We start from the raw sequence: 17,653 nt of genomic DNA, 5'->3' as shown, positions 1-17,653 counted from the left end.
AATGAAGGTCTGGTTGAAACCAGAAGCACAACATGAACTATGTGGTTACGTTATGGATGCTGATTGAAAACCAGGTGTTAAATGTTGGATGATGTACACTTTAATTTCAAATAATATATATGACACCAGAAGTTTGAAGGGAAATGATAGAAACGCCGTGTTTAGGGAGTCTGAAGCCACAGGGCCATGTTGTTGTTGTTGTGCGTTGATAATTTCTCTAATCAGGTGGATAAGGAAGCTCGCCGGGTTAATTGGGAGCAGATACTGAAGTCGCTACACGTGTGAAATTGTATTTACGGTGCATTAAACCACCGAGAGCTCGTCTGAGTGCAAGAGGTTTGATGAACAGGGAGATCCTGATGTGAAGTCAATACATGTTTAACGTCTCTTTGTTTGCACAGAAATAACAGGTTCTGAAAACATGTTGACGCGTAAAACTAATATCATGAAGCAGATTCACATTTTTGATTTAATTATGAAGTTTTAAAACAGCATTATCATTTATTTTTTAATACACACTATTCCTAAACGCCTTGTTATTTTGGAAATGTGGAAATGATTTTCAGAGTAAATGTCGTGTTTGTTGAGATGCTGATGAGCAGTGTTGGGAGTTTCCTGCATACCAAAGTAAAAGCCTTTTCAAATGATTCCTATCCAGCTCACGTGGGACTCTAGGAGTCACCGTGGCCCCTGCCTGGTTCTCTAATGGCCCTTAAACTTGTCCTCACCGACACGGCCCTGTGTGTTTCATTGACACCAACAGTCTGACGAGCTTCAGAGTGGAATCTTAAGCAAAGAGAGTGGATGAGGGAGTGAAGGGGAAGGGATATTACAGCAGCCTGACGGCACTACAGTAAGTGCTGAGACACGAGCCACATGCTGAAGGCGTCCCGCTGGGCAGGAAATGTAGGGGAACTGGCTAAGCAGCGCAGTCCCATCAGCTCCCCGCTGCTCGCCGCCTTCACACCACTTCCTTATTACCGTGTTTACCGTTCGGCTTTCACGCCTCCCGGCCCTCCGACCCGCCGCACGCTTCAGGCGCACGGACGCCAGTTAGAGGGAGGAGAAAGAAAACAAACACAAGGAGAGCAGGTCACAGCCCATCAGAGAGGAGGGCTGAGCGCTGCAGACGGGATGCGTTTACCTGCAGGGGGGGGGGGGGCATGGCCTGGAACTGAAGAGGGATGAAGTCATGAGATGGAGTGTGTTAAGTGGCTGGTGGAGAGCAGAACAGAGCCCTACACACACACACACACACACACACAGAGACACACACACAGAGACACACACACACACACACAGAGACACACACACACACACACACACACAGACACACACACACACACACAGAGACACACACACACACACACACACAGAGACACACACACACACACAGAGACACACACACACAGAGCCCTCACACACACACACACAGACACACACACACACACACAGAGACACACACACACACACACACAGAGCCCTCCACACACACACACAGAGACACACACAGAGACACACACACACAGAGCCCTCCACACACACACACACACACAGAGACACACACAGAGACACACACACACAGAGCCCTCCACACACACACACACACACACACACACAGACACACACACACACACAGAGACACACACACACACACACACACACAGAGACACACACACAGAGACACACACACAGAGCCCTCCACACACAGACACACACACAGAGACACACACACACACACAGAGCCCTCCACACACACACACACACACACAGAGACAGAGACACACAGACCTCCACACACACACACAGAGACACACACACACACACACAGAGACAGAGACACACACACAGAGACACACACACACACAGAGACACACACACACACAGAGACACACACAGAGACACACACACAGAGACACACACACACACACACACACAGACACACACACAGAGACACACACACACACACACAGAGACACACACACACACAGAGACACACACACACAGACACACACAGAGACACACACACAGAGACACACACACAGAGACACACACACACACAGAGACACACACACACAGAGACACACACACACACAGAGTCACACACACAGAGACACACACACACACACACACACACAGAGACACACACACACACACACACAGAGACACACACACACACACACACAGAGACACACACACAGAGACACATTCTGCCACCGGCCTGCCCCCCCGTCTTGTCACTCCAGCACTCGGCTCGGCTTTATCAACGTTTGCGTTTCATGGGATTCATTTAATAACTGATCTCAGGTCGGGGAGCGATGTCAGCCAGTGTCCCCTCTCCATCCTCTGGTGATGGAGGTCTGACCACAGGCCAGTCTGATCCATGCAGAAACACTTAATGATGCATCTTCAGCACATTTAGTTCCACAGGACCGAGGAACAAACCACCTGGCGTCACATTCCGGTGGCTCCGTGAAGACAGGAACAAAAGGGGGCCGATGTAACCTCGCCCGACAGCTCTGAGTGACGGTGAAGTCCTGCCAGAGGCGGGAGCTGCAGAGCCCCCTGATCTCCTGGAGGACGGTCGGTTGGCGGAGCACCTCTGCACCCGAAGCCTGCAGGGTGGCCTTTCAGCCCCCCCCCCCCCCCCCCGCCCTGTCACTTCTCTCCCCAGTTCCCACTTTCTAGTCCATGTTCAATCACTATTGACAAGTGCAGGAGCAGCTCCCTCTAGGAGAAGACCTCGCCGCTGCCAGAAGTGCTAATACAACATTTATCAAAGCAGAGGACACGTATCTGTGCTGTCACTCTGTCTGACGTGCTAAGAGCTCCCGCTGACACGGCTATTGTTCTCCGCTCTTGTGATTGTTATTGTTGATCACCGCCAGCTCGGCTGGTTTCTAAACCAGCGGGGTGAAGACATCTCAACCCCTGCTCTACACACACACTCATTCAGGACACTTGCTTTTTGTTCATGTTTTTCCCCCTCTCCACGGCAAGAGGTTAGCTGTTGATACACAATTAAGCGTCAGCTAAAGTTTAATCTGGAGGTAAGTGCTGCCTCGGTGAATATGGCTGATTGGGTCACGGCGGGTTCGTCTGCTGCAGGGACAAAGAGGCCGTCGTCTGCTCTCGTCAATGATTTCTCTTTTTTTGTGAGTGAATATCAAAATAAAATGTAAGTAACCTGTTATTATTCTGCACTTACGAAGTGGGGCGTAAGTGGATGAAAATTGATCCAGCAAATTGAAAAGCGGGTTAAGTGTTTTTGCCCTATCGACTCCGACTGAAATGGCGGTTATATAAAACACTCATTTCTCTCCAATTAGCAGATGAAGCCACAGCCAAGTATTATTAGAGGGCCGCATTGTAGCGGCTCCAAGACATTGTGTTGCTGCTAATGGCTCTCAGGCCCGAGGAGAAAAAAAGAGAAGAGAGATTTTTGGCTCTATAGATAAAATTGAGGCCATTTTCCACTAAATGCGTGTGGTGAAACTGCCATAACATGTTGTGAGTGATCCTCTCAGAGAGGTGAGAAGTCATCTTCGATAGGACCTGTCATGTTAGCGAATGCAGCTCAAAGTGAATGTGTGTGTGTGCAGCGCGGCTTCTTTCTGAATAGTTTGTACACACTATCATTACCTCACAATCTCCCGTTAATTGATAGCCTGTCAGTCCGTCACATGACGATCCTGTGTGGTCGCGGTTGTACGATGCGCCTTTCAACAATGCTTCATGTTGACGGAGGAGTGTTTGTGGTCCCAGCAGGAGGGCCACGCGTGTGATTCATTTAAATCCCATCTGTATGCATCGCAGGACATCCGGCGGGAGCCTGAGGCCCGCCCCGCGCCGCTGTCGGTCGTCGTGGTGCCGGCCTTACCCAGGGGGGCGGCCGTCGAGCTCCACGTCACCGCGGTTCAGGACGACCCCGCCAGGAGGACTTCCTGCCGCACGACCACCGAGCTGGCGTGCGGCTCCGTGGAGTGCCACGCCGTGACGTCGGCCGCCGCGCGCCGCGCCGCGCTCTCGCTCTCCCTGGCTGTGCCCGGCGATGACCCGGAGGTCACGGCTGGAGAGGACGTCGCGGACGCCGTCGCCGCCACGTTCAAGCGAGCCGTGGACAAGATGGACGCCCGGCTGGTGCCGCTGTGTGCCAGGGTGTTCTACAAGTGCCGCCACGCTGTGGCACGGCAGGTTGCTCGAGGTATTTCATTTCATTTCCCTCTCGAGACGCGTGCACTTTGAATTGATCTCATACTTTTTGCTTTTATTTTTTTTCTCCCAAAATGTGTTTATTTTTTCCCCTAAAAGGAGGAACAAGTTACAAATACAGTAAACAAATGAAACATGCTACCAGACGATAACAAAATAAAAAAACAAATAATGATAAAAATAAAATAAATTATATAAAATGACACTCAATACTGGATGGCACACTCATTGGTACATTTGGGGTATTTAGACAGTGGGTTGCTCAGAGATTGTACATGGGTCATGACTGTAAGGTCACTTTGGAGCCCTAATAAATTGGGGGGAATTGATCTAATACTTAGACTCATGAAGATGATTTATCCTCAACAAGTCGAGCTCCCATCACTCTATCCATGGAAACAAACAGCCCACCTCTCGCTGCACTCGCTTCCAAAGAAAGTTTGAGCTGACACCGGTTAAGTAAACTCCACGAGATATGCGAGGGAGCAGCGTCTCCAGAGGAGCTCCTCCTCCTCCTCCTCTTCTTCCTGTTTAATTATTGTAATCCATTTGTTGTGTCTGCACTGCGTACAGTAACCCGAGCAGCCGGCACCGTCTTTTGTCATCGTTACACTTTTATGCGGCTCCGGCTCCCAGGGTTCTCGGTTCTCGTCGAGGCAAACGCGGAACGCTATTTGTTTTATCCAACGAGATATTTCTCGGAGGGAAAAGGGCGAGGAGCACATCGATCACGCGGGCTGAGTTGTCAAGTCATCGCTGAAGCAGTCAATTAACATTTTGGAATCCGTGCCAAAGCAGCCATCGAGCCATCTTTCTGTCATGTTTAGCTTTGACATAACTCATCTTCTTGAGGATGTGAATTATGGTACCCGGTGATTAATGAAGAAAAGGTTGATCCAATTTGAGTACGTGTTAATATGCGTGACAGACGAACAGTGCTATTTGTTTTGTTAACAAATTATATCATTGTTATTAACATTGTTTCATGATTTACGATGCGTATTATAAATTTGTTCTCACTATCCGCAACAGGCGAAGAGCAACGAGCAATAAGCAAATATTTAAAATATACATTGTATATGCAAAATCTATCAAATACATGTAGATATGGCGTCTTAGCATTGATAAAATAGATGTGGATATTGCATCATAAATCGTGAAACAATTGTTTTGCACAGTTGAACTCAAAATAATTTTGAAGCTTCTCTTTAGAAAGAAAACAACCCATTACGTTTGTTACTGGGTCATTGGTTCACTGGAGCCAAATCAACCTCAATCTTCACCCTTGAGATGTATGTTTCTTTGATTATTGGCTGCACAAACTGCTCCCCTAAAACCATTTCCTGACTCATCGTGGAGCTGGAATCTGTTACCTCAGCCTGCACGCACAGCCGAGCCCCGGGAGCTCCCCCACGGGCGTCTTCACGGGTCACAGCCGATGCTCATCGGGTGATGAATCCAAAAAGTCAAAGGAGGAAAAGTAACACCTCTGGCGCTAGCAGTCACGGCCTCAGAACCGCCGCTGTCAGCGAGCAGACAGACCACACTGGAGCAGAATGTGACTGCCCCCCCCCCCTGGGTTACTTGCGTTAGGATTCGCAGCTGATAGACATGACATATGCTCCAAATGAAACCTTTAAACATCTTGTCTCAACTAGTTACTTACGATCGACAGGTTCTCTGGAAGATAGATGTCCACGACTCGACGCAAACTCATCACGAGAGCCTCAACAACCTCTTGTGATTCAAGGAATCCATTATTTGACACCACGGGTACCGAGATCAAATGTTTTGATGCCATTGCTTCTAAATAATAACCCTCCATAGTTAAAGCTCCATAACTTATAGGGGGAGCTGAAAAAACCCGGAGAAGACAATGTTAACATGTTTTCACCGTTTTAAAATGGTGAACTTTGAGACCTCCAGCAGATACAGAGCAACGTCGGCATTTACTGGATGCTGTGTTTGTGTCGATCGTCAGTTCAATACTCTCCTTTTAGCTCGGTTTGGATCTCCACCAGCTCCACAATGTTCACTTCTTCAACAGCTGAGAGCGGTGAGAGCGAACCAAAGCAGTTGTGGGCCGGAGAAAACATCCAATGAGCTAAGAGATGCTCTCAACCTCTGTTGGGCTGAGAGGAACTACAGAGTTGTCATATATATAATATATAATTAATTATATATTATATAATATATTATATATAATTAATTATAGATATATTATATATAGTATATATATATAATTAATTATATATAATGTAATATATATTATATATATATATATATATATATAATTATTTATTTTAGCTGCTTGTGGGGGGGGGGACATTATCCGTTCCTCCATGGCTCTACTCCACACACCCCTCATCACAGCCCCTCATCCTCTTCGTTCATTCTCCTTGGACTAAATGAACAATTTTCATGAGCCAACACTTGCTAATTACCTCCTCGTTTACCGGTTAATTTGACCAGTTTGGAAGTCAGTGTAGCACAACAAGAAGGCTCTGGCTCTGGGCCTTGGCCACTGCTTAAAAGCCCCATAAGCCCAGCAGGCATCAAGCATTCCACTCAGAAACCTCCTCTTTCTGCCTTTTACCGCTGCCTTCACACACACCCCTCCTTCTATTCACTTAGCCTGACAATATTTATATATTAATCAGTTTGAACAAAAATGGCTTTTAATGTTTAGCATAAAGTGGTGGTGTTGGTTTTGGTAATGGTTTGTTATTTAAAAACCCAGATTTAACAGCAGCCTATTCAAACCCCCGTGTGTTCGCCGTGAAGCAGAATAATGGCCGGTCCTCTTGGGGAGATGGTTTAGTTCCATCCCATTGCTAATGTGATGGCTTTTTGAGTCTTGCAGCCTCTGTCCACTGGGCCTCTCAATGAGGCGCCCCATGTAGCCCAGAGGAAGGGGGTTGTGGGGGATAGGGATTGGCTGTATGACGGCAAGTGTTCATTGAATTGTGTGTGATTTTACAGAAGCATTCATAGAAAAGCGGTCTGTGTCTTTACTCACTTATCCCTGGAGTCACCTTCCCCCCCCCTCGTGCACCCCATTCATGCACGAGCAGGCACGTCTTTGTATAGACACCAAAAGACACCCTCAAAGAGAGAGCGCCAGTACTTCCCATCCGTAGTACAAAGATTAAAACATCCGGACATGAAACGGGCTTAGTGCGCAAGGTGTGATGAAGGGTGTGTTTCTTCTCTTCATCAAACCGTCCTGTTTGTGATCGCTCTCATCTCCAGAGGACCCCGCTTCCCAGGGAGCACCACATGCTCTGATAACACTCCGTTAGGCTTTTAATGCCCTCCAAAAAAGACCCATGTTCAGCGGGGGTCATGTTAAGCTGTCGTGCATATGAGCTCATTAGGGTGTGTGGGCTCTTTCTAAGGACGTGTGGCATGCTGCGTGTGCCTCAAATGAACGAGAGGCTCGTCAAATAGTGCCAAACCGCTCACGTCCCGATTCCTCGCTCTGCACATAAATGTCAGTCGTGTTATGTAAAGAGTATTGGTTTGTGTTGGTCCTCTGAGACTCCGGTTTAGTGGTCAGCAACACATGTCGACACGCATCACATTTGACCGATGTGGTGAAAGAAGATTGATTTGCACGAGCGATGGTCCTAAAGTGAAGCACACTTCCCTTATTATGACCGTGCCAAATCCCAGTGACCACACCCAAGCTCCACACCGCATGGCGAGCAGGGGACGCTCCGCCGGAGACGGGACACTTGTGACCACTTTGTTCCCCGAGCAGAGGAGGGAGGCTGCTGCTCCAGAGACGGGCCGTCATCGGAGCCTCGAGGAATCCTCTCATGTCCACTGCAGTCCGGCCACACACACACACACACACACACGACATCTCTTGGCTCCAGTAAAATGGAGAGGAGGTCCCAACAGAGCTTCTCAACATGCCAACACAACAGGAGCAGAGTATGCATTGCGCTATTGTCCAAAAGGGCATGTCAGGTTTGCCCCCCCCCACACACACACACACCCCTCTCGTTCTTCTGTGTATACGTGTTTGGTTGTGTCTGGCTCTGTTTTTTTAAATTTTGTATAATGGTTTATTTAATAAGGGACCGTGCACATTGATAAAAACATTTCAGTAAATGTGCCAGAGTTAGCCAAGAGGCTATTTTTCATCTGTAGTCCTGTGTGTGAGTTTGGGAGGGGTAGCTTAGAGTTCAGTCCTTGCTGACCATATGTCTGCATTGCAGGGAGTCGGATTGGGGAGGGGGGGGGGGGGCGCTACAATCTGCCAAGGATTTAAGAATGCCAATAATTTGTAAATAGGCCCGTGATCTCTAGTCGAAGGGTTAAGTGCAGCCTCTGTCATGGGAACGCCCCAGTGGGGCCGCTATATGAGAACCTGACGTCCAACTCCAAGCAAACTTCTCATGAAACTAACGCCTCCCTCTTTTTTTTGCCCTCACCCCCTCGTCTTCCTCCCCTCACCCCCTCGTCTTCCTCCCCTTCTTTATCTGCCAGGACTGGAAGAAAGTTTGAGAAGCTCTCTCGGAGCATCCAGTCCGTCTGTGGCTCTGGTTCCGGTCCTGGACTTGCCTGACTCCCAGGTCCTCCACCTGTCCTGCTGGCTCAGTGGATAGAAACACAGCCGAGTCGTCCACGGCACTGGAATTCATTTGGGCTTTTCTGCAGGAGTGCATCTGACAACAGAACACCACATGACTTACACCACCACATCAGGGCATGTGGAAAGTACAAACTGCATCACTGCTCCTTAATGTTGTCACTGCTAATTGTCGAGAATGCAAAGCTTTTCTCTGTCTGCGCGTGGTTTTGATAATGTTCTGCTTTGAGGGTGTATTTATTCCACTTCATATCCCAGAATGTGTAATTCACTCCTCTGGAGTTAAATACTGCAGCAGCTGTTATTCTGGGAGAAGAGTCTTACGGAACCTCTCCGAGCTCAAGCTGCATACCAGAGGACTGGAGACCGTCGGCAGTGTCTCGTTCCACGAGGCGATAAGCTGTACCCCTGATATCCCACTGTTCCTCTCCCCACGTCGGCTAACACCCCTCATAAAGGCCGAGTGCCACCGCTAACACCATCTGTTCACTTGTAAACCTATAGATTGACTGAGCGACGGTTTGTGGCAGTGTGTAATGTGTGCGCATGAGGTGACTGTGTTGATCGCTCTCATGCTCTATGGGATCCAAGGTGTGTTATTATTGTGTAATAGGCAATCAGCACCAAGCACCTGAAAAGATTAAGCCTCTTTATGTTTTCTATTGATTCTAAGGCAAGCTGGTTAATAGGAGGGGGACACCACCACACACACCGCTGCAGGGCAGGTGTGTGTGTGGTGTGTGTGCGTGGCTGTCGATGGACATTGTGACGATGTGGGAAGAAAATAACACCATTAAGCATTGCTCCTGGAACATTTGTTTTCTCAAAGATCATGAACCGTATTGATGATCGAGTTGGAACGCTTCTTCACTCTCTTCTCTTCATTGTGCTTGTGACGGCGGCAGAGTGGAGTGAACTATTGATCCCGACCCACCGCAATGTGGTTTTGATTGTTATCAAAAATTGAACAATAGAGGCAGCCAATAGGGCCTGAAGATGTTTATTGAGAGTTGAAAAACACAAACAAGCAATTATTTATGAGAAAGAGCAAGCCGATGCGCCATAAATATACAGTGTGTGTGTTAATGTGCACCGGTTTGGTTTTAAAGGGCCTCACCAGGGGACATTCACAGTTGTTGAATGATGCAGCTGTCCAATGCACACCGAGATGAAGGTATATTTTAATAAAGTACTTTCATTATATACTTGTACACCCCCAAGTCAAGTAAACACTAGACAGTCAATCCACAAATATTTGATGATACTTCAGTGTTTTCAATAAATAGAGCTGTTTTAACAGCCACACATCTTGCAATGACAAAATAGAGCTGCAGACATCTTCCTAAAAAGGTTTTCTTTGTCAATGTTTCTTCTTTAAACGTCTAAATGTGTGTAACATGTTGAATGCCGAGCAGCGTGTCGACAAACGAGACCGCTGAGCAAACACGCGCGTTCTGCAGTCTTGGTAAACATGCGGGAAAGATTGAGAAATGTTTTGGGGTTCAAATTTATCAATGAAAATAAAGAAACGGCACACACCAGCCCAGTTATTTGTTCTTAAATTTCCACATTTGCAAGACATGTCTGTATTACGGTATGAATGCATGTGTTTTGATTCCCCATAGTGGAGCAAGGGTTAAATTACAAGGGCTTCTAAAGCAGCGAAACACGACTCGACCCTTCTGTAAACACGGAGAAGCTCTGCTGCGAAAACTGAGCACGACAACCACTTGTCGATCCCACTATCAACATCACATTCTGTCTTTCAGCCGGCCTGTTTTCACAAATATCATCACACCCCTCAGCCCATGTGATGGCCTGCAGTACACACACTGCTTTGTGTTTGTACCGCTGTGTTCCCTCACAAAATGAATGAAGACAGGGTGACATTTAGTTTTCTCATGTGTTTTGTCAAATGTACCTGTTCTGCCAAGCTGACCTGCAACCGCTCTGCAAACACACTGGTTGTTGTGGCTCACATTGTCCTTTGTGCAGTGTCCCAGCCTGCGGCTCTTGTCATTGTGGCCTTGCACATGGACTTGTGTGTTTCTTCCTCCAGGCGAAGCGGGCTGGTGCGTGTGACTCTGTTTCCCCACAGCGGCGGGCCACAGGAGGGGAGCGCCGCTCAAAAGTGGCCGCATTGCACAAGACGCCTCTTAACATTGTGGTCTGTTGGCCTCAGTGATTGTGGTTTTGTTTGTTTGCATATTTGAATCCTTTTTGTTACAGTCATATTGTTTTCTTCCCCTGACATGTTGTGAAAGCATGTCTTCATGGTCACAGCACTGACGAAATGAAACTTGTTCTAACTGGCAAGCCATCACATGCTGTTTATTGAGTGGTGTCTGCCGCCCTCTTGTGGTCAACAGAAATGCTAAATAGTTATCAATTGCATTTGTGCAGTATTTCCACGATTGAGTGCCACACTTTTATAAATGAAGCCACGAAGCTTTAACATATTTTATATTTATCTCGTTTCTATAATATATCACTTATATATTTGGCTCAGTGCTCAATGGTCTGTGTTAACTATGAACTATTTGTATGTTATTTTGAATTAAAGGAGGTATTTTCATCTTTATTTCATCCCTGATGGTCAACATTTCAGCTTTATATTAAAGGCTGTTAGGTATCTTTAATTTGATTTTATATTTTGCCATGCAAATTTTCTTTTTTCAATAATTGATGATCAACAATGACAATGATCCATTTTTGTCAATTAACTATACACTTTTACTTCTACTAGATATAGGAATATGAAATGTCCAATTAAAAATATTGGCGAAAACCAGAGGAGTTTAAATCCACCAGGATGTGAGAGCCTGTGGTTGCTCTGGGTCTTGCTAGACTAAACTAGGTTTGCAGACCAAACACTCGACCAAATCCATTAATCTGGAAACAACAAAAAATCTAATCACAACGCCATCTCTTGGTAAGGACTCCCTCCTAAATGTAACATTATTATCGTTTTCAAACTTGCCAAAACACTTGGTACAGACGAGGAAATTCCTCGGCTCAGAACAGCGAATTGTAAATCCATTTATAAATACATGTGGGAACCAACATGAGCATATCAGAGGGAACAGCTGGTTTAATTAAGAAGTCAAAAAGGCCCTCGCATGTGATGCTTACAACACCGGTGCAGCAAGGCAAGACTTGTTGAGCCATCTGAATAAGGACAATGCATAAGATGAATGAATAATGAGTGTCCTCTTCACACCCTGGCCTATACTCTGCATGCTGGATGTTTCATCCAGTATGTGTTGATTTGTTTTCAATACATGAGTGTAAATATGATTTGAGAGATGTTTGTAAGTTTAGTGTACAGAAGGCAAACAAGGATTAAAAGAAGATGTATTTCTATTGTAGGGGTCCAATTATGGAATAACGTTAAAATGGATGTAAGCATGGTGAACTCCTTTTTGCTTTTCAAAGGAATGATTTATAAAACAATTATTGAGAGTTATAAGTGTGATTGAAATGTATTTATATGGAAGATGTATGTGGATGTTATATATTATTATTTTTTTATTTTCATATTAATTTTCTGATTTGTTTGTTAATAATGTAGGATAGGAATATATACGCATGTTTTTGCTTCTACCTATACCTTTTCAGTCTTTCTGTTTTGTATATTATATATAATAATTCTGTATTGTGGTTGATTGACTGAATGAATAAAAAATGAATACATACAATACAAACACAATTACAGTAAAATAAAAAGGGACTTTTTACATATTTTCCTCATTCATTAAAAATAAGTTTAAATTCGGCCAGTTGTCCACAGAGGTGCTCTAAGTCAACAACAACATGTCAACGTGTGTTCCGGCTTGTGGAGCGAGGTGTGATGTACAGCAGCCTAGCCTATCTACCGTGGGACTTGAGGACATGTTATTAAAAATAAAATAACATTTGGGATTAAACAGAGCACTCGGCAGCTTATTTAGTTGACTTTGTTTTGACTTACAAATGGAAGAAAAGGCTTCGCTGAGCTGTTTTCTGTTCAGAGCTATTGAAAGGGTTTGTCGTCCTATCGGTAGCATTAGCATTATGATAATATGACAGTAAGATTTAGCAGAGCCTCTGTATTCTCAATATAAAATATTATTATGCCGAAAATAACATGTATTGCCCTGCTGGGCGTGCGGCCCGTTGCTCTGCAGAGAAACGGAACCCTTTGTTTCCTGCCGTACATTTTCAGGGACGTACAGGTTTGTTGCCAGGCTAACATCCGGTGACGTCACTCACGTAGAGTTAGCAAGAATGCTAACAAGCTACAGACACTGACAACATCTAATGGGGGCACGCGTTTCCCTCGGACTTCAGACAGCTCGCAGGTGTTTAGGGAGTACCTGTGACCGGAAGTGGTGTCGCTCGTGCGTCGGCGGCGCGACCTGCTGCACGCGCTGATTACCGAGGCGACGTGGTTATCGCCTTTGTCAAAGTCTTAAAAGATGACGCATCGTGTGAACGCAGCGAGGTTAGTGCCGTGTGTCACGTGCTCGTTGCATTGAGCGCGTCTCGGTTTTAACGCCTTGTGTTTTCTCCAGGTTCAATGAGAGGAGGACCACTTGAGGGGGAAATCACGGATGTCGTGATTTGAAAATGCATTCCTGCCCTGCTTGTCCAAAGTCTTTCCCATCACCATATAAACTTCAGAGACATTACGTCATCCACACTGGCCAGAAGCCCTTCATCTGCACGCTCTGTGGGACATCTTTCACCCAGTCGGGTCATTTAAAAACACACCTGCAGAAAGTCCACCACCCGAGGCTTCCGCCAGACTGTCGGCAGGATGGCATCGTTCCTCACAACCAGCAAGCAGATCACCAGGAACCCTTTTTGGGGATTAACGCGCGTGGCAGTTATAACTGCAACGCAATGCCTTCGACGTTGTCATCTTACCAGCTGGAGTGGAAAAGGGACACTGTGGCTCACAGAACTGAGCATCCACCAATGAATGTGCCCCGTGAGAGCGACGCCTCGGCGGCTCGGAGCAGCGGCTCAAATGTTCCGCATCCAATAACTCGGGAGCGAGTTGATTCTGCAAATGAAGACGCGTCTACGGTCGACGCCCACCGTGGATACACCTGCAAGTTCAGCTTGAAGTCGTCGACTTCATCTCCTCGCCTTTGGAATCAATCGCCAACTCGTAACAAACCAAGCCGGTGCGAGAGGAGCGGCGCGTCGGGCCAGAGCTTCTCGAAAGGGCTCCGACCGTCACAAGAATCGAGCTCCAGCGGATGCAACATGACTTTCAGTCACCGGTGTCCTATATGTCTCAAAACCTTCTCCTCGCCATCAAAGTTACAACGGCATACTCTTATCCACACGGGGCAGAAGCCCTACTCGTGTGGGATTTGCCGGAAAGCCTTCAGACAGAAGGTGCACCTGAAGTCCCATTTGAGTTCAGCAAACACATGTTCGCTCTCCGCCCGAACGGAAAGGGAAACGCTTCGGTTTGGCAAGAGCAGACCGGCCTCCGGTCAGCAGCGGCGGGGGAACTCCTCTGTAGAACTGGAGCTACAGTGTAAAATCAGTTTGAATGCCGTGCAGGACCTGGTCGAGACCCAAATCAAGTCGGAAGCCGTCGTGAAGCCCGAAGGATCATTCACGGCAAGCAGCCGGTGTCTGCGTCAGATGAAGTCAGACGAACGGGAGCAGCGATGCGTCACGCAGAAACCCATGCAGCCGTTCCAGAGCGTGATGAACAACGGGGCCTCGAAGTCGGAAGGTCCTCCAGTACATCGTCATGAAATGCATCAGAACCTAAATGAATGTGGAACTCCTACCACTCTGCAAAACAGCAATAACTTCAACGTTTCTGATATTGAGGAAATCAGACGTCTACCTGAACCCAGTCTTGCGGATCCCACTGCCCCGAACCTCATCGTCAAGCCAGAAACATGCAGCGTGAACTGCAGCGACTACGATGACCGTCTTCCTCGCGATTGGGAGGGAGTCGCATCGGCAGAACGGCCGAGGGAAACCTTTGAAGCCACCGGCAAGCAGCCGAGGACACACGAGTGCCGTGCATGTTTAAAATGTTTTCCGTCTGCATCGAAACTCCAAAGGCACACGATGACTCACACGGGACAAAGGCCCTTTGGCTGCGAGATGTGTGGGAAGAGATTTCGTCAGAAGACGCACTTGAGGGTCCATTGTCGCACACACCTGTGGTCTAAATATCGCAGACAGCGATCGCTGTATATCAATCGGCCGCCTTCTTGCAGAGAGTTCACCAGAAGGACCGCAGCAGAAGTGCCAGTCCGGGACGTGGCGCTCCGTGAGGATTCTGGAACGCACGCTGGCAGTGATGTCGTCTCTTTGAAGCATCTGGATCAGACCCCCTGCGCCGTAATTATTCCCAGTTACAATAGGGAGTCGGAAAAGTTGTCGCCACACATCTCAAAGCAAAAGGAGGTTGCGCCACCGGTTTCCACGGCGACCGTGAAAAGGACTCCGATCGCGAATTCGATGCAAAATCCGAGCGCCGTGCAACACGAGTGCTCCCGCTGTTTAAAGTGTTTTCCGAGCGCCTCCAAATTACAAAGGCACGAGATGATCCACACGGGCTTGAAACCGTTTCTGTGTGTTTTATGTGGGAACACATTTAGGCAAGCTACACATCTGAAAAGCCACGAAAGGACTCACTGTGAGAAGAACCCGTCCGAGGAAGGCCGTCGACAGGAGAACGTGAGAACCCCGAGAGCAGAGAGCCAGTGGCAGCCCGGGATCAGTGTTGGGATCCCGCAGCGGAATATATCCGTGAGCGGAGGCGGCGCAGCGTCCAGCTCCGGTGGTGCAGAGGGGAACGTCGTGAGTGCGGTGCTGTGCACCGGGCCCGCGTCGCCCATCACCAAAGGGAACAATCTCCTTCAGTCACAGACAAAGTTTAAAAGTCACCTAACTTGTAAAAAAAGGAAACTTTACACGTGTCGAATATGCTTTCAGAACTTTGCGTTTCCGTACAAGCTCTCGAGGCACTTGGCCACTCACGCTGGGAGGAGGCCGTACAAATGTTCTGCGTGCAGCAAAAGCTTCACGCAGCTCGGCCATCTCAAAGTTCACGAGCACAGATGCAGGCGGGTTGACGGGGTCTCCGATGTCCAAGGAGAAAGGAGAAGTACCGACCGCGTCCAGGAGAAATGCCTCGATGACCCGAGTGGTCGTGCGGAGGCAACAGGAGAGCAGGTAGAGTCACAATATGCACGTGTTGGTCCCTCGTGTCCTGATGGAGGTTCATCTTATCTCTCTGAGGAGATACAGCCTGACTGGTTGGCCGTTTCCGAAGTAGGCTTCCAAGAGGAGGATAATGAATTGGGGAAAGAGCTCCGAGATGATTATCAGGCTCCATGCGACTATGATCAGGCTGCAGACCTTTCTAGTTATACCTTTCCCTCTGAACTTTCCTTTGAAATGGACAAGCTTGTTCAAAATCAAAACATGGCCGCGCCACTTTTCTCACAGTATGAGAGCGTTGCACATAAAGTGGAAGTACCACGTCGGCCTGAAGTCGTCGCGGCCGTTTCAACGAGCGACGAGCTGCTCGGGGTCGAGCCGGCCACTCCTTTGGCTGACAATCAAATGCGGCGAGGTAATAACTGGTGTGAACCACTGATTGTGTTTGAGTGTAACATGTGCTCTGCCGTTCTTCAGAGCCAGAACGATCTCGAGCGACACATTTGTTCAATTGACGCTCAACCGAAAATGACAGAGTCGGCTCGGAGGAATCGTTGCGACATCTGCTTCAAGCATTTTGTTTCTCCCTCTAAACTTAAAAGGCATGATCTCATCCACACAGGTCTGAGGCCGTTTCGATGTGACATTTGTGGCAAAACATTCACACAGTCGGGACACGTCAGAACGCATCGACTGACTCATTGATGTTAATCTACATTTCCGTGTAATATTTGTTTTGTGTGTAAAGTTGTATTATGATCATGATTGAGTTCCCTGTATGTACACTACCGGTCAAAAGTTTTAAAACACACCCTTTTTTCAAGTGCAACACATGTGGGAACTTCTTCAGTGTTGGGAAGAACTTTCTAAACAATATTTGATTTCCATTGTGAAAAGAATGCATACGGTGGCTACTTTGTTGGAAATGTCCTATTGTTAAACAAAAGAATTCCATGATTTATTTATTTTATCTCCAATTTGTTATTTGTTCTATACTTTAATTTCAGAGCACATTGAGAAATTAAACTGTACATTTCAATAAAAACTGGAGAAATTGATGTGTTCTATAACTTCAGACCTGTAGTGTATGTAACGTGTCAGATACAGGTGTATACATGTTTGTATTTCATTCATTAAACGTGTTTTATATTTTAAAAATGTGTGAATCTTGTTGAATTCGTTTCGGCTTTGTTAAATGTATTATTATAATATTTTATGACGGCCTCGGATCTGATTTGGTTTATTTTTTAGATGTACAAAGACGTACAGAGTAGGAACTAAGTACTAGTGTTTTGTGCTTGGGGACGTTTTTTGAGGACGGACTCATTCAGGAAGTCAGTCGCATGCAGCGCGTTCTGCTGTGTCCATGTGAAACCAGCCGACGGCAGGTACGTTCATGCTGGAATAAACGACGGTTTGCGAGCTGATTGTGTTATTATCATATATTTGCGTTCGCTACGGGACGATCCTGAATATGACCACAACTGGTGTCCACGAGTCAGCCTCCGTATTCGAATTAGCTTAGTTTAGCGCCTAAATAGCTTTGGTTAATGTTACCCAGAGTATGTATTTTATTACGTCTGCTATATAACTAATACCTAATATAAACATTTAGCATTGGTACGATGTTTATTAAAGCTTCGGGAATACTTCATT

At 46.8% G+C, this 17,653-nt stretch overlaps 3 protein-coding genes across 8 annotated transcripts in view; all 3 read left to right on the top strand.

Annotated features, from left to right (window-relative positions):
* The window catches only part of dph6 (diphthamine biosynthesis 6), a 70,653-nt gene extending 60,300 nt beyond the window's left edge, over positions 1 to 10,353 (top strand). The window contains exons 14-15 of the mRNA XM_056426180.1: positions 3,817 to 4,204; positions 8,710 to 10,353. Coding sequence (XP_056282155.1) covers positions 3,817 to 4,204; positions 8,710 to 8,828 — 507 coding nt within the window. The 3' untranslated portion in view covers positions 8,829 to 10,353. The remainder of the gene's footprint in view (positions 1 to 3,816; positions 4,205 to 8,709) is intronic.
* Positions 10,354 to 10,448: 95 nt separating this feature from the next.
* LOC130201294 (zinc finger protein Xfin-like) lies at positions 10,449 to 17,330 on the top strand. Its single transcript, XM_056426179.1, has 2 exons — positions 10,449 to 13,295; positions 13,366 to 17,330. The coding sequence occupies exon 2, from the start codon at positions 13,421 to 13,423 to the stop codon at positions 16,700 to 16,702; it is 3,282 nt and encodes a 1,093-aa protein (XP_056282154.1). The 5' UTR covers positions 10,449 to 13,295; positions 13,366 to 13,420; the 3' UTR covers positions 16,703 to 17,330.
* aqr (aquarius intron-binding spliceosomal factor) overlaps positions 17,326 to 17,653 on the top strand; it is a 55,637-nt gene continuing 55,309 nt past the window's right edge. For 3 of the 6 annotated variants that reach the window (XM_056426175.1, XM_056426172.1, XM_056426174.1), the window contains exon 1: positions 17,326 to 17,385. In XM_056426175.1, the coding sequence (XP_056282150.1) occupies positions 17,341 to 17,385 (45 nt within the window). In that variant the 5' untranslated portion in view covers positions 17,326 to 17,340. The remainder of the gene's footprint in view (positions 17,386 to 17,653) is intronic. The other 3 variants (XM_056426176.1, XM_056426178.1, XM_056426177.1) reach the window with 3 other exon arrangements.

Source organism: Pseudoliparis swirei, chromosome 11 (genome assembly GCF_029220125.1).
Source record: "Pseudoliparis swirei isolate HS2019 ecotype Mariana Trench chromosome 11, NWPU_hadal_v1, whole genome shotgun sequence".
NCBI lineage: Eukaryota > Metazoa > Chordata > Actinopteri > Perciformes > Liparidae > Pseudoliparis > Pseudoliparis swirei.
The sequence above is the reverse complement of the archived record's forward strand: the minus strand, read 5'-3'. Positions and strand labels throughout refer to the sequence as shown.